At 58.7% G+C, this 18540-nt stretch overlaps 1 protein-coding gene across 1 annotated transcript; it reads left to right on the top strand.

Annotated features, from left to right (window-relative positions):
* The first annotated feature begins 3244 nt into the window (after nucleotides 1-3244).
* Nucleotides 3245-15865, top strand: DENND2D (DENN domain containing 2D). The gene is made up of 12 exons (XM_086765449.1): nucleotides 3245-3374; nucleotides 6853-7034; nucleotides 7566-7678; nucleotides 7793-7862; nucleotides 8946-9023; nucleotides 9119-9259; nucleotides 11163-11311; nucleotides 11445-11622; nucleotides 12114-12155; nucleotides 12488-12578; nucleotides 13022-13261; nucleotides 14405-15865. The coding sequence occupies exons 1-12, from the start codon at nucleotides 3320-3322 to the stop codon at nucleotides 14464-14466; spliced, it is 1401 nt and encodes a 466-aa protein (XP_086621575.1). The 5' UTR covers nucleotides 3245-3319; the 3' UTR covers nucleotides 14467-15865.
* The last annotated feature ends 2675 nt before the right edge of the window (nucleotides 15866-18540 follow it).

Genomic DNA, 18540 nt, shown 5'->3' with positions numbered 1-18540 from the left:
CCGGCACCAGCCCTCCCTGCCCACCCCAGCCCCTCTGCCGAACAACAGCCTCCAAGAAATCCTAAAGGCGGATTGAAAGGTTTTTTTTCCTGCAAAAACGCGATCTCTGGGGTCCGTCACTCGGACTGGGGCTCTCTGCCGCCCAGAAACGGGAGCAGCAGTGGCTTTGGGGGACAGGGGATGCACCTTGCTAAGAAGCCAGGGTTTTGGTGTCCCACGAGGGTTGGCATTTCTTCTCCTCGCCCAGTCTGGGGTTGCTTGGCTCCTGTGGTGGGCGGGAGTGTCCCAGCTGGGTGTCAGCCCCCCTGTCCCAGCAGGTCCCCCTGCACCCGCAGCCATCAGGGGGAAGAGGGGCAGGTGAAGGACGTTACATTGCACCCTCATTTTGGGGAGCTGGCAGTGATCACCAAGCACCAAACAGGGCAGCGAGCAAAGCATCAGTGGCGGGAATGGTGCAAACACAAGTGAGCTGAACCCACACGTCCTCAGCCCAAGCACAAACTTGCCAGGAGCTGGATAACCAGAGAGAAAAGCCGCTCGGGATGAAGGTTTCCCTCTCCTACGAGGTCTCCCAAAGACTTTTCTTTGCACTAATGCTGCCATCCAGTGGGAGAAAGTCCCTGGCATGGGAAAGACTGGAAAAGAGGGCCGGGGGTGGGCACCCACCACCACCACCAGCAGCCTTGGGCTGCCATCAGGGACCTCCCTGCCAGGGATGCTGCCAACAAACCTGAGCTTTCATCTCCAAGCCCCAACCCCAGCCTGGCTGAGACGGGCAAAATAAAAACCATTCACGTGCCCAAGCTGCTCTGGCACCCTAACACCCTCCCGAAACGCAGCCCCCAGAGACGGGATGGGGAAGGGATGAAGATGCACGCAGAGGAGGCAACGGGCAGCAAGCTGAGCCTTCCTCAGGAGGAGGAGGAGGGTGAGGAGGGTGAGGACACCCTGGTCCCAGTGCGACGTGGCCCCACGGGATGCTCACAACGGTGTCCCCCGGCCGTGGGATATTTGCAGTCTGAGCGCACCGTGCCTGCAGAAAGCCAAATTCCAGCGTGTATTCATCAGCACTGGGGCTGCAGGGAGGGGAAAAAAAAGAAGAAAAAAAAAAACACAAACACAAAACTCCCCGGGCTTTGTTCAGGGAAGCGAAACGTCTTTGGCAGCGGCGACAGAGCAGTGCGATGGCAAACGTCGCATCCGCGGTGGCCAGCAGCCCCGAGGATCCCACAATGTGCCCGTTTGTCGTCCCGGTGGGCGGCTGGCTTCCCGCAGAAAGGAGCTTTCAGTGGGAATATTCCAAAGTTCAACCTCTTCCAGCAGCGCAAGGTTTGCTGGATGGTGCGCCGGGCACAAAGGGACAGTGTTTCCTCGGGAGCGGGGAGGGTCTGCGGCTGGGAACACGGCTCTGTTCCTCTCTGCCATCTGAGCAGAGTCAAGGCATGAGCGAGGCGGGACCGGAGGCAGAGGCTCGCCTTAAAGGGAGGAAGCAGAGAAGATTTGTGTAGATGGGGAAAAAAAATAATCAAAGAATCTGGGGATTTCTTTTGGCTGAAGGCAGCAGCTGTTTTCCCAGGGTGGCTCCAGTTTCCAGGAAAGCAGGGATTTTCCTCCAAAATTGAGGGGAAAACCCCAAACTTTTTATTTTCCCTTCATGCCAAGAGGAAATTCCTCCTGGGAACAAGCCCTGTGTGCAAACAAACACACTGCCCTCTCCTCCGGGAAGCACAAGTCCTCTTCCACCCACTCAAGATCAGCCAGAAACCGTTCCCTGGACCAGCGATTCCCTGATAACCCCAGCGAGGCAGCCGCGTCCCGGCTGGGTCAGAAGCACAGATCCAGGCAGGGACGTGTTTCGAAAGCATCCGTCACCCCTGCAAGCTGGCAAAGGTCGTCTATCCCGGCTGCAAACGCACCCTCGAGCTCCAGCCCACGCTCGGGGATTGGAAGCGTTGCAAAATACGAAAGGAGGGTATTTGGTGGAGGAAATCTGGTCTATAGCTGCAAACAGCCGCGTTCCAGCATTAGGGCTGAGAACTGTGCACAGCTCATCACACCCAAAGTCCTCCTAACCCACAGCTGTGCCCAAAGACCTTTCTGTGTGTTTAATTACCGTGTAAGCACTGCCTAAAAATGGCAGAGGAAATATTAGGGGTGTGGACAGGCTAAGGGTGGGAAAAGGGGATTTTTTTAAAAGATATCACTGGTTTTAAAGAGACTTTCCCCGTCGGTGGGCCTGGAGCGGTAAAACCACGCAGCAAAGCTGAGCAGCTCCACACGCTGCGTGCCCGGGCCGGGCCGGCCGCCGTGTCGCAGCCCTAACGAACTGCTCTCCCTTCCTGTAACGAAGACGGATGGCAATGGAGAGACTTGGCCCAGGCGCTGCTGAGCCACTCGGAGCGGGGGAATAAATCCCTGCGACGGAGGAACGCCAGCGCGAGGGAGACCACAACCCGGCCGGTGTTTGCCCGAGCGGAGCCGGGACAAGGTGGCAGGCGATGGCCGTGGACATGACAGCGTGGTGGCATCGACGGGGCGGCTCCGCCAACTCGTTGCAGAGCGGGAGCCCCCCAGATCTCCGTCCCTTGGAGGGGACGGTTCAGCGTCACCCCAAGGCCGCAGCGGCTGTGCCGGGCACCATCCCTGGCTCCGGGGGAGGAAAGGGCCTGGAGGAGGCCAGGGCAGGGCCCGGGCGGGGCCGCTGGAGGTTTGGGGCAGGGCGCTTTGTCCCCTGTGGGGCAGGACAAAGCCCCCCACTGTCCCCAGGGTCCCGGCCTCCTTTCCCACCCTGCTCGAGGTGCTGGGGTGGGGGTGCCGGCGCCCCCCCCCGCCCAGCGCCCCCTCTGCCCAGGGCTGCCCTGTGCCCGTCCCCCCCGGGGCAGCTCCCCGCAACCAGGCTGTGCCCGGCTGCCCCCCGGGATGCGCCCCCCGACCAGCTCCCCCGTGCCCGGTGCTCCCGGGACCCCCCGTGTCCAGGTCCCTCCGGGCTCCCCCGTGCCCGCTGCTCCCGGCTCTTCTACAGCCAGGCTCCTCCCTTCCCGCTGCTCCCGGGACCCCCGTGCCCGGTTCTCCCTGCTCCCCGTGCCCAGGTGTCCCCGCTCCCGGTGCCGGTTCCCCGGGCCGGTGCCAGGTGCTGCCCCCATCCCGCCCCCCTTCCCCGCTCCTCCTCTCCGCTCCTCTCCGCCCCGTCTCGCTCGGTCCCGTCCCGTCCCGTCCCTCCCCCCGGGAAAGCGAAAGCGCCGCGCCGAGCGCTCCCCGCCGGGGCCGCACCGGGACCGCACCGGCACCGCACCGGGGACCGGTCCGTGCCGGGGCCGCCATGGCTTCCATCGGCAACTTCTTCCGACGGAGCCTGCGGCGTTCCGGCCGCAGAGGTGAGGGGTCGGGAGGGGACAACGGGCAGCGCAGCCCCGCGCCGGGCTCCGGGAGGTGCTGGTACCGGTACCGGTGTCGGTGTCGGTGCCCGAGACCGGTGCCTGTGGCAGCGCCGGGACCGCGATGCGGGAGCCCACGGCTGCGGGGGGAGGAGGGGCTTTGCCGGGCAGCGCAGCGCGGTCACGCTTGGTGAGACGGGACGGGACGCGGACCGGCACCGGCACCGGCACCGGCACCGGCACCGGCACCGGCTCGGTTCCCTCCAGCCCTGCCCGTAGGCGCTCACCCTGCGGAGCCCAGCCCGGGCCCTGCGCCCCCGGGGCTCAGCCCATCTCCCGGGGCTTGCCGCAGCCCCCGGGAGGGCACCCCAGCCCCTGGGTGCTCGGCCCATCCCGGGAGCTGCACCCCATCCCCGGGGAGCCCACCCCGTCCCAAATGAGTCTACCCCACCCCCCGGGGCTTTACCCCATCCCAGGGGCAGCCCCAGGCTCCCCATTACCACCGGAGCGTGGCACGGCGGGCACAGCAGCCACGTGAACCCTCGCACCGGCCAGGACGCACCAGGTCCAGGCCGCGACAGCCCCGGCGCCCGCGGGGGCACGGTGCCCCTGAGGCAGGTCAGCGTTGCGGAGCCTTTGGAGGTCAGGGCCAATATCGCTTCTTTGGGATTTGGGAGCTTTTCCGGGATACAGGATGGATCGTCGGGGTTTCCTAGCCTGCCGTATCTCAAGCCAGAGTGGAGCAGCTTGGGGCAACCTCTGGATTCGGGGGGCTCGCTGCAAGCCCCCCCTGCCCAGGTCTGTTCTGTGCCAGCTGGCTCTGCTCTGGGTGCGATAAATGATTTTCGCGGCTCAGCAGAGAAGCTTCGATAAAGCACAAGCCGTTTCCTCTCCGCTGGGGCAGGTGGGCGGCTGCACGGCGCAGGAAGCAGAGCTCGCCCGCAAACCGTTCTGCCAGGCCGAGAGATTTCGGCGTGCACAGCCCGGGAGCTTTTCCGGGAGGGAAGAAACAGGTTGTGCCACATCGTGACACGGGGCTGAGCGCGGCCCTCGCCTGAAAAGAAAACCCCGCTCTGGTCGGGGAAGCTGGGTGTGCGGCAAAGTGTCTTTTTCTCTTCATGCCAGCAGCCCCGTGCCATTTCCGCGTGGGCCGGGACGCGCCGTGGCGACCTTTGCCCTCTTCGTGCCCAGTGCAGGGACGGGTGAAAATCCACAGCACCGGCAGCCGCTTCCCATCTGGGGGTGCAGGAGCCCCCCTTCAGCCACCTGGCTCCTTCCCCTCCTCACAGGGGATGCTCCCGCTGCTGGGGGGGTTAGGGGGGGTCCCCAAATCTTCCCCGCTCAGGCTACGGGAGAGTTGTTCGCCAAAGCTCTTGTGACAGTGGCTCGTGTCCCCAGGATGTGGGGGACTGGGACCCCTGCTGATTTTGGGAAGCGCCGGGATCTCTGACGCCACGTTGAACCCATCCAACGCTGCACGGTGGCCCCGTACATCTCCGGAGCTCATCTGCCAGCCCAGGGATGGGGTGTGATGGTCCGGAGGGATTTAGGCTCTGCCAGCAAGGGCTTTGCGACCAGACCTGGTGCAGGGGAGCGCTGCGGGTGACGCCACACTTTCGGCAGGGCTCGCTGCGCCCGGTCACGCTTTGGGCAGGTGCCTGAGTCCATCCATGAGAGGCAGACCCGCAGCCCGGCATGCCCGGCCTCCCTGCAGCGGCGGGTTTCACTCGGCGGTTTGAGAACACCCTGGATGTGGTGCAAATCCAGCCCTTGCTCCAGAGCACGCCTCGTGTTCTGTGAAATGCAGGATGGGGTGGGATAGGCAGGACTGAAACGGATTTTCACTGTACCCTGGCAACCGGCGATGGGAAAATAACCAACACTGGCATCCAGCAAGGACGGGGGACACCAGCAGCTCTCCCCAGTGCACGGCCTGGTTCCCTGGGGTCCCCCTAGCAACAACCCCCATGAGACTGGAGCGCTGAAGCCATTGTTGGAACATCCCAAGGAGAAGCCAAGTGCATCTTGTCAACCTTTTTTCCCTGCCCCAGAGCGCTTTGCTGGGCTGTCGGACCAGTGGTCCCCGCCGAGGACAAACCGGAGGTGTCTCTGCAGCCAGGTCTCGTCCTTGAGATGCTCCGGGTCTCCCCCCTGCTGCGAAGGGACCTCACCGGGATGAATTTCACCTTGCCAAGAGGAAGGGCTTTGCACACGGAGGTGGAGCGGCTGGGAAAGGCTCTTCTGGTCCCTGGGAAGGGACATCCCATGGTGGCACTGTGGATGTCACCTCCTGGAATGAGCTTTCTGCTCCCGTTAGCTCCCAACAACCTGGAGTGAAGGCTGGAAAGGTGTCTGCAGGCTAAAGGAGGCGGCTGTGGAGCCGGGGGGATACGCGGGGTGGTGTCCACGAGGACATGGCGCACGAGGGACAGGGACGATGGGAGCAGCAGTCACGGCTGAGCCTGGCCCTGCCGAGCTGCGGCATGACTGAAGGAGCCCAGGGCCAGACTCTTGGGATGCGGGGACAAATTGCAAGGGGTGGTTGTTTCGTCCAGCCCCACATTTATTTTCCTGCCTATTATTCCTAGGAACAGCTCAAGCATTTCTGTTCCAGCTCCCCACCATAATCAGAGCCGAGAGCAAGCCTGGGACGGTTTTGGTGCTGGGAATGGGGATTTAGAGTCGCAAGCGGCTGCTGGGAGAGGGGAGAGCTGCGGCATGGCCTGGCTGCAGCCTCCTGCCGGCATTTAACCGCTCTGCTTCCCAGCCCTCGGATCCCACCGCCCCGCCGTGGCCGCCCCAGCGCCCTTGGAGATGTCGGCTGGGGCTCTTTTCACTCTGATTTCTAGTTTTTCGGGTTGTGACAGCTGACGCTCCTCAGCTGAACTCCTCAACCGGCCGAACGAGAAATGGGATGTGATCGCAGGGAACTGCTTTGCTCTGGGAGCTGTGGTTTAGGGAAAGCCCTCGAGGATCTCGTTTGCAATCGGCAGTTCCCAGGACTGAGGACATCTGGCAGGGAGAGGCTGCGATTCGTCTTACTGGAGCCTTTGGAGCTGCTCGAACAAGATCTGTGCTGTTTGTTTGCTGGTTTTGTTTGTTTTTTTTCCCCTGAGGAAAATAAATTAACTGCTGTAAAAGCATTCCCACACCTTCCCACAGAAGCTTTCTGCTCTCTGCCGTCCCACATGCCGGCTTCGCTCCGGGCATCCCTCGCTGGGATGGGGTAAAGGAGGGCTGAGGGTGTCTGACAGCCCTTTGATTTTCTCCGAAAGCCTCATAAAAGCCATTTCTCTCTCCTTTCCGTGTCCCCAGCTGTTCCCTGTCGGGGACCAAAACACCCGGTGCACCCAGTTCCCTCCAGCCACTTTGTCCAGCTCCCGTGTTGCGCTGCATCTCCCGTCCTGCCGTCAGGACACCTCTTGGCCTTTCATCTCACTCTGCTTTTTTTTCTGGGGTTTTTTTTTGGCCACAACAGGGAAAGAGGAGACCTCTGCTGCGGAAAACAGCCCCGCGCTGGCACCGCAGGGGAAGCCAGGAGAGCGGAGCTCCATCTTCTATTCTGCCGGACAGTTTTTCTTCGAGTACTTGGTGGTGGTGTCACTGAAGAAAACGTCAGATGGACGTTACGAGCCCAAGATAACCTACCAGTTCCCAAAGGTATTCAGCCCCGTGTTCCCAGGAAGATGAGGTTTTTTTTAATTTAGAGGAAAAGGGGATGTTGTTCCTTCCCCATCACTAGAGCTGGGGAAGAACACCACCGCCCCGTCCCTGGAGTCGCAGACCCACGCCCCAGGGCTTTGCCAGCCACAGTGGGGATCGCTGGGACCAGCTGTCCCTCCCTGCGGTCCGAGCCCCGGGCTGCAACCCCAGGAGGAAAATCCCGGGGTGCTCCCTGGTCTCCTGTCCCAAAAGGGGAGACCACGGCGGTGAAATCATGCCTTGGGGAGGTGGCACAGGAGAGTCCCTGTTTGCAGAGGGGCCCTTGGGTGCCTCTGCTTTGCCCCACTCTCCATGGGGTGAAAGAGCCAAAAACTGGATTTTCTGGGGAGATGCTTGTCCAGGGATGTGCAGGCACCCTCTGCTTCGCACTGAGCCAGGGGTTGCTTTGGGACATACCCCCCTTCCACCCATCCCCTGGGGCTGCGGGCACCCTCCATCACCCTGACTCTTGGCATCACTTCCTTCCAGCGCGAGAACTTGCTGAAGGGCCAGAAGGAGGAGGAGGAACGCCTCCTGCAAGCCATCCCCCTCTTCTGCTTCCCCGACGGCAACAACTGGGCCCCCGTCACCGAGTTCACCAGGTATCTGCCCCGCCGCGGGGTCTCGGCCGTGGTTTCCCACCCCCCACTGCCGTACCCCTGACGGCTGTGGGCTGGAAGAGCCGTCCCATCCCCATGCGTTGTCTTTCCTTCCAGCGAAACCTTTTCTTTCGTCCTGACCAACGTGGACGGCAGCAGGAAGATCGGCTATTGCAGGCGGTTGCTGGTGAGCATCTCGCTCATCGCGGGGTAGGTGGTGGCCATGCCACCCCGTCCCTGTGGTGGGACACGACGCCTTCTGCTGTGCCCAAAGCACAGCTCTTGGGAATGTGCCTTAGAGAGCCACGTGCCTTGACAAAGACGATGACAAGCAGTAAGGGGGTGCTCAAAGGGCTTTCTTTGGAGCTTTCTTCTGCTGGGGCATCAGTTGGATACCAGATGAAGGAAAGCAGCGTTTGCAGTAGACCAGGGCTGGCCTGAAGTGCAACCAGGAGATGCAATGTTTGGGAGGTGCCATGCCCCGCGCTGGTGGTCACTGCCTCCTCACCTACCTCCTGCCGCTTCCCTGGCTCCTTTCCCTTGGCCGCAGCAGTCAGGACGGCTGCAAATCCCACTCGGCATCAAGATGGGGATGCAAATACGCCCATCCAGGTGCTGAGGAGCCACATGTCCTCAGCAGCATTCGCAAAAACTGGGATTTGGCCAGCTCGGGGGCTGCAAGGTCTGATGGAGACCTTCCTTGGTGCTGATACATGCACAGCATAAAGCCATGGCGCCAAACGCCGTGGGTCGGTGACTTGCTGGATCCCACCACCTATTCATTCCCTGGTGAACCTGCCCACCTCTGCATCCAGGGCTGAGCTCTGGCTGTTTGACCCGGATGTCTGGAGGGCTGAAAGCACAGAGAGCAAATGGACCCAGGATAATCCAGTGGAGAGGGAAAAAAAGGCTGGGCACTCATCCCACTGGTCCCTGTTTCAGTAGGAGACAGGACTAGCCCCGAGGATGGTGGGCAGGAGGTCTTGAAGGTCGTGTGTCTGGGGAGGAGGAAAGTTTGGGAATGCACCAGAGGGCTCTGCACCAAAATGATTAACAGCTTTGGCATCTGAATTGCCTTCTCGGGGTCCTGCGCACCCTCTGATTTTGCAGCATCACCTGTGGCCTTGGCCTGAGCCCCAGCTCTGAAAATCCCCCAGCAAGTGATTGGGCACCTTGAGGTGGGGGTGGTGAGTGGGGATCTCTGGGGAGAGCAGGGAGCTGGTGCAGTGGGGCTGGGAGATGCTCAAACCCTTTTCCCATCCTCTTCCAGCCATCTGGCCGTGGTGTCCGCCTCCCTGAGGTCTTCTGCATCATCAGCTGCCTGGGCTGCTTTGGGCTCTTCTCCAAGGTAGGGATGTGGTGGCTCCGTCTGGCACAGTGGTGGCCCCGGGAGCCACCCCGTTGCCCACCGGCGTTTCACAGCTCGCTCTTTTTCTCACCCAGATCCTGGATGAGGTGGAGAAGAGGCGCCAGATCTCCATGGCAGTGATTTACCCCTTCATGCAGGGCCTTCGGGAATCGCTCTTCCCAGCTCCGGGGAAAACAGTCACCATTAAAAGCTTCATCCCAGAGTCAGGCACGGAGGTTGGTGGCGTCTCGGGGGCTCAGGGACATGGGGAGTCTGGGCTGCCTCTGGGAGCATCCTGCACACCTGCAGCACCCATAGGTGCTGGAGCAGTGGGTGGAGGGTCAGGCTGCCGGCGGCCTCACACCCTGGGAATATGGGTGCAGGAGGAGAGCAGCAAGCAGTGAGGACGAGGATGAGGATGAGGATGAGGATGAGGATGAGGATGAGGATGAGGATGAGGATGAGGATGAGGATGAGGATGGAACTCACCCACAGGTGATGCTGCCCCATCCTTGCAAAGCAGCATCTTCGCAGCTTCATCAGCCTGGAGCTGCAGCTGCCAGCACAAAACCTCCCCGGACGCCGTTTCTTAACACGTTGGCGCTTGCCCAGCCTTTACATCAGAGCGGCGCGTTACACCGGGGGCCGTGGAGCAGGGCCAGCCGCACCCAGCTCGTGAGCCCGCGTTCGCACCTCCAGGGCTGTTGGGGTGCGCAGCGGCGCTGGGGCCGTTGCGGGGTGTCGCGAGCTGCCATTTCCCCTCTGTGCCGTGGTGCTTGGCTCTCAGCCTCAACACCCGCCCCGGCTGAGCATCATGAGCAGGCAGGCAGCGTGGCGCAGGCGTGCGGCAAGCCCAACCTTTACCGGTGGAAAGGAGATCTGATGCGGGCACGGTGCCCGCGGGGCTCGTCTCGCCCACGCACAGCCCGAGCTTGCACAGGCAGAGCCTTTTACTTTGCTTTTTCTTTATCTTGTGGCAAGGCTGGGGTGGAAAAAGGGGGAGGATCTGCCCTGGCATCACGAAAAAGAACCTCAGCGCTGAGCATCCCAGGGATGTGTCCTGCCAGGGTGGGTGTGAGGGCAAGATCCCTGCTCTTCAGTGCAATTTAGCAGCTGGCTGTCAAATTGCAGGAGATTTCCTCATCCAGGAAGGCTTGTGCAAGGGCCGCGCGGGTTGCTCAACGCCCTGGCGCGGGTCAGGCTGCAGCGAGCGCGGCTGGGGGCGGCGGGGAGCGAGGATGCGCAAGGAGGTTCTTCGAAAGAGCCGCGCTTTGGGGGCCGCGGGCAGGGGCTGGAGCAAGCCGAAGAGATGAGCGAGAAAAAAGGGAAAGGGGTGAAAACAAATTCTGGGTGCTGCATGGGCGGGGATGGGGCAGGTTTTGTGCTGGAAGGAGGCTGCAGAGCCCAGCCAAGCCCCACGCTGCTGGCTGGGACGATGCTGCTTTGCTGGGAAGGTGCCTGGCAGATGGAGGAGGGGGATTTCCCCCCTGAAAAGCTGGGGAGAGGGGCCAGGACTGCTCAGGAGCTGCACGGTCCTGTTAACCCTTCAGTGCCCGCCGTCTCGGGGCTGCCCGCAGCCGGGAGAGGTATCAGTGGCTTTGGGAGATCCTTGCCTGGGGCAAAGCCAGCAGAATAGACAGGCCACCTCCAAACATCCATTAGATAATGCACTTTTGGGCCATCCTAGCTAGGACGAGGCAAGCTGGCCCTCCTGGATAGGCTTTTGAGGAAGTTTGTGTGGTTTTTATAGCAAAAGTCATGCCCTCATCCCTCCTCCCTTTCCTGGAAGCCGCTGCTCACAGAGGAGCTGTCAGATGCTGATACGGGGGCACGTCCCTGCGTCTCCTACCAGGGACTCATCAGCGCTGGAGAAAAGAGGCGTTTTGGTTAAAAATCCAGTGCCCCAGTAAATAAACCCCACAGCGTGCATCACCACGGGCTTCTCCTGCATCCTCAGCGCTGCACAGCCCAGATCTCCAGGCAGGGCAAGACGAGGTTTGTCCCTTGCAGAGGAACGTGATGGGGACGCTGCAAACTCCGAGTCGTTAATGGCTCCCAAATCACCTTCTTGAGGGGCCAGGGCGGGGCAGGGGGAGCTTGCACCCCCTAAGCTGGGGTTCGGTGGCTCTCCCTTGGCAGTTCATCGAGCTCACGCGGCCCGTGGATGCCCACCTGGAGCACGTGGAGTTTCAGGCTCTGCTCCAGCGGCTCAGCCCCCAGCTCATCCTGCACATCTTCGCCTCCGCTGTGTTGGAGCGACGGCTCATTTTCCTGGCAGAGGAGCTGAGGTAAGTCCTGGTCTGTTTATTTAAACTTCGAAAGAGCACAGGATGCAGCTCAGCTTGGGCTGGGATGTTCCCTCCAAGCCGTGACACCCTCTTGCCTCATGCAATGCCACCACGGTGGCTCCTTGTCCCGCAGCGTCCTGTCACAGTGCATCCACGCAGTGGCTGCTCTCCTCTACCCCTTCACCTGGGCTCACACCTACATCCCCGTGGTCCCCGAGTGCCTGCTCGACACCGTCTGCTGCCCCACACCCTTCATGGTCGGCATCCAGCTGCGGCACCTGGAGAAGGTCCTGGACCAGCCAATGGAGGAGGTATTTCATCTGGGTGGGGGAAAGCATCTGTATGGAGCCATTGGTCAGTTCGTGGTCCTGGGTTTGGGTTGGTTCTGGGGCTGAAGACTGCGGTTGTGCCCTTTTCCCATCCAGCAAGGCTGGAGGCGGGGTCTTCTTGCATGTCCCTTCCTGTTGGCACCTTGGCCAACACCTCCACGTCCCCTTGGATGCTGCCAGCCAGCCCAGGACCCGCAGCCCTCGCCCTGGGGGCTCGGGGAGCTGCTGTTGGCCGGGCCAACCGTTGGCATCATCCCAACCTTGCAGAAGTGGAGAAAAGCTGCACAGGGACAAGCCACCATGCCTGGGGCACACACTGTCCCTGGGGGGATGCCCAGGTCCCTCCAGCACAGGCGGACCAATCCTTTGCCTGCTGCCCTTGTGGGCTGTGGACACAGAGGTCCTAAAACGGGTGGGAGGAAGCCTGGCTGCCTTGGTAGGGCTAAACCTGGCCATTCTCTTCTCTCTTGCAGGCTCTGATAGTTGACCTCTGCAAAGGGAAGATCCTCCAGGCGGTAGGTCCCCCTGTGCAGGGCATGGGGCTGGGCTCAGCTGGCCTGGGTCACCCTGGGAAGGGCCCCTTCCGCCCTCGGTGCCAGCTACTTGGCAGCTTTCACATTTCGGGGCCAGAGACATCTCGGTGTCACCCATCCAGGGGCGGAATGTTCCGTGAAGGGTTGTCTGCATCTCCGTGCGTTGGACATCCCACTCCCTGCATCCCTGCAGCAGCCTGCAATGCGAATTAATTAATGAGCCCTGCAGAAAGCCCCACACTAATCACTGCCCGCGGTTATCCGAGCCGGGTTCCCACTGGAGCCGGGTGCTTCACGGCTCCGTTGCCTTCCAGGTCGGCGACGAGGAGGAGATCCTGCCCACCAAGCTGCAGAACGAGATGCTGGCGTCCCTGAACAGGCACAACAACAACAACAACGTACACAGTAAGGGCGTCACTACATACGGTAAAACACACGCAAGCGGCCTTGCGCAGGTGGCCGAGGCCTCAGCGAAATGATTTTCCTAAGGGGACGTGGAATGTCTGGGATGTTTCTGCCCCAGTTTGCAATAACATGCAGCCCCGGGAGAGAAATCCCTTGGCTCTCCCCTGTCCTGCGAGACAGGACAGCAGGATCAATTAATTCTGCTGAAAAAAAAGCAGGTTTTGCCAATATTTTCCCTGCAAAGATGCCATCACCCTGGAAAACAAACACAACCAGTGCTGCTTCAGCAAAATCAGTCTGATCTTGGTTTACTGGCAGAGGGAGGTTTTAAGCGAATACTTTCCCAGGACGCAGAGGATGTGAACCGGCCAGGTTAACGTAGACCCGGCCTTTCTGAGCTCAGAGGTCCCACCACACCTCTCGCGCTCTGTGTCCTCTTCCAGCACCCGAGCAGGTGAACGCCCTCGTCTCCGAAGCCTTCGTGCAGTTCTTTGTCCGGATGGTTGGTCACTACGCCTCGCACATCAAGTGGAGTAGAAATGGCTCGGGCATCTTCCAGGAGCGAGCTTTCTGCAAAGCCATCGCCTCCAAGACCAACCGCAAGTTTGTGAAGAAGTTTGTGAAGACGAACATGTTTTCCCTATTTATCGAGGAAGCGGAGAAGAGCAGGATCCCACAGGAAGGTAAACGGCTTCATTTCTCCTTCCCTCTCTGGCTGGGTGAGCTCTGCAAAGTCCTGGGCTACTTTTTTAAGGGAAAGAGATGCCCCGTGCCTGGAGAGGGATGCAGCTCGAGGCCGAGGATGCTCAGGGAAGTGAGCAGCAGCCGTTTGCTCTCAACAGCTGCATTTCTCTGTCTATCACGCAATCAAAAAAAATCCCTGGGCTCATTGTAGATCTTGTCGCTTGAGTGGGGATGAGGCCGGCTTGCTGAGAGCTCCGTGTTTAGGCAAACATGCCGGTAGCAGTGCAAATATTTGGCTTGGACGCAGGCAGCAGCTGGGAGTTGGCTCCTGCTGCGCTGCCTGCAAGCCCTGACTCATCTCTGCCACCGGCTCTGGCACGGACCCGTGGCGGCTGGGCTGGTCCTTTCCCCTTCCAGGGGATTTACAGGAGCCTCCAGGAGCCAGGAAGGAGGACAAACAGGAGCGACGGAGGTTGAGGAAACCTCTTGAAACATCTACTGGTGGCCAGAGCCATCCAGGCCTGGGACTCGCCACCCCCGAGGTCGTGCTGCACTCAGAGAGCGCAAGAGGCCGCAGCCGTTGTGATGTGCCAGCGGCTGCCGCGTCGCAGCACAGCAGACACCCCCTCGGACGGCCCCGTGCAGCGGACGGTGCCCGTGGCGGGCTGCCCGGGGCACTCGGGGCCCGGCCCTTTCTCTGCCCTTTTAGGTCAGAATTTACAGGGCAGGCGTGGGCCTGGGTCTGGCCAGGGCTGGGAGAGCGGGATGGCACAGTCCCAGCTTTCTCCTTATGTTCCCAGTCTATATCCCCTTTTTGGCTATGCACATTCCCACTTTCCTCTTCCTTGCTGGTTAGAGAGGAAACGCAAAAACCTGAACAGGAGTGAAGGCTCGGGTTAAAAATTTGAGCTAACCCAGCGTAATAAAGTCCATCTCGGGCAGGTGAGAGCGATGGGTGGAATTGCAGCAAGCCTGAATTCACCGGGGTCCTCACCTGGGTGCAGCTCTCCATAACCCAGCAGGTTTGGGTTTGGGTTTGGCTCTTGGGGTGCACACACACCCCCCGGGACTCGCGCCGTGCAGCCCCACACCCCCCCAGCCCCAGCGCTTGCCTTTCCCTGATGGCCTTTTCTCATCCACAGCGTATTTCCAGCAGAAAATAACAGAGTACCATGAGCAGAAGAAGCACCGGAGGGACTCCTGAAGCCCAGCCGGGGAACACGGGAGCAGGGCTGGGACCGAGCGGGTCCCCCGTTAGCACCCCACCGAGCCCCCTCCGAGGGCAGAGCGTGCCGGACCGCGCCGGATCCATCGCCCACGCCTGCCCGTCTGTGACTGATGAGATGCGTGGGCAGCACCCAACACCAGTTTCTACCCCTTACTTTTTTCCTCAGGGCGTCATTGCACTGGAAAACTCTTTCGCGCGGAGCTAGCGAGCAGGCTGGGATTTCTTTTCCGATCTTGGTAGCCGCGGGGACAAACGGCAACTCAGTGCCCGGCGCTGCGCGGTCTTTGGCCCCGTCAGGGCCTCGCGCAGCGAGGGAGGGAGGTCAGGGAGCTGGGTGCAGGACAGCAAAGGCTGTAGAGTAATTGTTAGAAAAAGAAAAAAAAAAAGGATGAGTAGGAAAGAGTGTTATTTCTAGTTAAAACAAACCTAGGTTTTGCAAATAATTAACATCCCATGGAATAAGTTTCCGGGGTTTCTATTACAAACGACTGTTTCGCTTGATGTTCTATCAAGACCGGCTCATTGTCCAACAGCAGCAGAACAGTCGCCGTGGATTCCAGCGGTTTTCTTTGCTTCGTCAGTACCACGTAGAGCCCCCTTTAGCTTTTTAAAGGAAGAAAAATATTCTTTCCCAACAGGTTATTTATTTGTGTTGCAAGCAAACTGTGAAGGCCACAGGGCCGTGTTTTGGGGCAGAGGGAAACGGCCGATGGAGAGCTTTGGGTGGGTAGGAAGTGTTTGTTAAATCCAGGAGTAAAACATGTCGACATCCTCCTCGTTTCTGGTTGTGATGCCAGCTCCTTTTAAAACTTTGCAGTTCATTGAAGCGCCGTCCCTGAAATGCGACGTCTGCAGCGGATTTAAGCTGAATTATGGTTCTCCCCCTTTCCTCATGCACTCATTCGGAGAATAAATATTTCAGCAGGGAAAGCTGGCGCTGGCTGTTCCTGCCCAGACAAACCAGGGCCAGACACTTCTCCCAGCAAGGGCTGGGGCGGAAGGCAGAGCTCCATCCTCCTCTCCGGGCTGTCACAGCCAAGCTGCTGCATCGCTCGGTACCCACTAGACCATTTTTGAGATGTTTTCAAAAATACAGTTTAACACAACTTTTGCAGTGGTATTGAACGGCACGGTGAGAGATTTTACATAAACACTAAAAAAAAAATGAGCAGGCTGCCTGCCAGACAGCTTTTGCATTCAGAGCCGTTGAACATTTAACAAAAATGAGACGGATGTCGAGGGCGTTTATTCTAGAGGTAACTGTTTGTGCAGTCGTGCACAACCGGGAGTGACAGAAACACGGCCGGGCAGAGGGCACAAACTGAACAGCAGTGAACCGCTCTGGCCCCGCTGAAAGAAAAACTGTGGATTTTTATTCAGGCCCCACGCGTGTTTGGAGGGGGGAATAAGAATTATTTGTTAGGAAAAAAAAAGAAAAAGGGGGGGGGGGATTTTTGGCACTGTGGCTCCGCAAGTTCCCCCTCACGGGTAGAGAGTGTTACAGGTTTAACTACAGGAAATTAAAGCTTAGGGGGTTGTCTTCTGTGGGTTTTTTTGCATTTAAAAAAGTTCACTTGCCAGCAGAAATTTGCGCGTGTGGAAAATCAAGGGTATCTATCAAGAACTGTCCCTTCTGAAAAGACCACCTGCCTCCCCCGTTCTCCCGCTTGTTCATTGCCAGCCTGGGAAGATGCCAGCCTTCTCAGCTGTGAGGCATAACGGTCTCACTGAAAAAAATGGGAAGTGGTTCGTGCTTTGGCGGTAGCTCTTTAGAAAAGAAGAATTAGAAATCACCTCAGGGACTGGAGTGTGTGGTTGCTTAATTCCTGCCAGAGAAGAATGTAACAGAAGGTTGCTCCTTAGCCGCTGCAAACGGATACATAAAAATTGATCCTTAAATTTAAAAACAAATGTACAAAGGCAGCCAACACTGCAGCTGTCAGCAAGGGTTAACTCCAGCCAGTTACCAGGGCTGGTGCTGCCTTGTGTGACTGCTGATCAAAGAACTGGCTGGAACAGGTTAAGCCCCTGAAAGCACTTTCCCTTTCAGTATTGTTGTGGAAAAAGGGACACAGACCCATTCCCGGTGACCCGCCCAGGAAAGCATCCCTTGGGACCCACATCTCGGTTGGCTACAGGAAGACAAAAGGGGCCAGCAGGAAGGGGTACGGAGGAACAGCAGCAGCCAGGCACTTTTCTGGCACTAACTTCTCTTCCCACCCTCCAGCAGCAGCTCCAGAGCAGTGGCAGTTGAAGATGCTGGAAAGAAAGAAGAAAACCCCAGATCTCCCCCCCCGCCTCCTCCCATCTTTTCCCTTCAGTACACTGTTACTCTTCCCGATGGCTCTGTTCTTGTTCCCTAAGCCTGCCTGACGTCATTCTGGATCAGCAGGTTTTAAGGGTTTCTTGAGTTGGATTGGCCTGAACATTGAACAGCAGCTTGATATCATGGTGCTTGCTCACCTGACTGGTGCAGTCTGGCAGGAGCTTTAATGGCCTGCCTTTAACGCCCAGAGGGTGGGCAGACTGCAGATCGCAAGCAGTATGCACATCCCTACGATCCATCGAGGCTGGCAAAGACAGACAACACCGCGCTGAAAGGGCAGATGCTGAATAAAATTCCCCATTTATTTCTTTGAACTCAGTCTGCCTCTCTTAACCCACCTGCTTGTAGGTGAGGGCACTGTTTGCTGCTGGAGACGCCGGGGTGAACCGGGCTGCTGCGTGCCAGGAGCGCAGACACAGCCAGCTGGGCTCCGCTCACATCGCAGCACATCAGCAAAAGTCGCGGCGTATTTTTAAATCCTTCTTCCTGCTCAAGACTTGCCTAACACTTGAGCTAAGTCTACAGCAGCAAATAAAACAGCGCCAAGACATGTTTTCCCTGAACTGGAAAGCGCTCATTTATTCTGCTAAATTGTTGACATAGTTCCCAGCACAGGATTAGCTAACTCGCACAAACAACTCCCAGGCATGGCTTGCGAGTCGGCACGGGAATCGCTCCCGATCTGCGGTTCAGTTCCTGCTACGCAGCTGCCCTGCTTGGAAGATAAGTTTCGCGTTGTGGTGCGTGTCACCCTCTGCCAGCTGGCCTGAGCGCCAGCAAACAGTCCTGGGCGTATTTAACTCCCAGAGTCAAGGCAGTGATGATTGCTAAGTGCTTTCAGATCACCCCAGAACAAAACCAGACACAGCTCCTCCCTCAGATCACTTCGCACCTGACCATAGCCTCTGAAAAATCACTGCAGTCTTCCTCTCCTACGCTCCGGGAATGATTACACTGCTCTGCAGCTCCGTTCCAAACGCAAAGATGGGGCCTAGCAGCACAGGACGTGCTTGGTGCATGCAGGGTAGGAAGGAAAGAACAGGAAAATAAGAGCGTGAAACAGAACTGACACTCGGAGGAAACAAACAGGCCCTGAGGTATCCTGACCTGTCTTTTTCCTGCTAAACTCCTTGCCAAATCAAGGGAACTCCTTTCTTACAAAGCAACACTCCAGCACCCAGTGGAAGTTTTCAGCTTGCCTTTACGGTTCTGTGGGAGAACTCACTTAACAGAGCGGCTGCGTTTGCTCTGAAGGGAGTATACTCGGACACGGGAGCGCCAGGAGGCTCGGCAGGCTGCTGTTGCAGTCGCTAAGCGTTTTCTGAATGCAGCAGCAGGTGAACGATCACGTTGTAAGATGGGGACAAGGCCCCAGAAACTCTGTTCTGCTCCTCTACTCAAGCAGAGCATAAACTGAATAACCTACGATCAGAAACAAGACAGTGCTGTCATGCGCAAGTGCCAGGGGTAAAGTTCATTTATGCCATTATTTATTACAGGAATTTCTATGATAGCTATGTCCATACCAGCACTTTATATGGCTTGGATTACCAGCAGTGCCCATTCCCCGATAACACAGATTTTATCAGGACAGGTTTTTTTCCGTCCTGATGGGATTTTTTTCTTGGCTGGCTGAACACAGAGGGCATTCAAACTTCCAGGTAGGAAAAAGCTCGGGAAGAGGTGCCCTGTTGCACTACCTGAACATCAACAGGGTTTAGCTT

Source organism: Chlamydotis macqueenii, chromosome 23, assembly GCF_036417535.1.
Source record: "Chlamydotis macqueenii isolate bChlMac1 chromosome 23, bChlMac1.mat, whole genome shotgun sequence".
In the NCBI taxonomy this organism is placed as follows: Eukaryota; Metazoa; Chordata; class Aves; order Otidiformes; family Otididae; genus Chlamydotis; species Chlamydotis macqueenii.
Note: the sequence above shows the minus strand (reverse complement) of the source record. Positions and strands in the feature narration are given on the sequence as shown.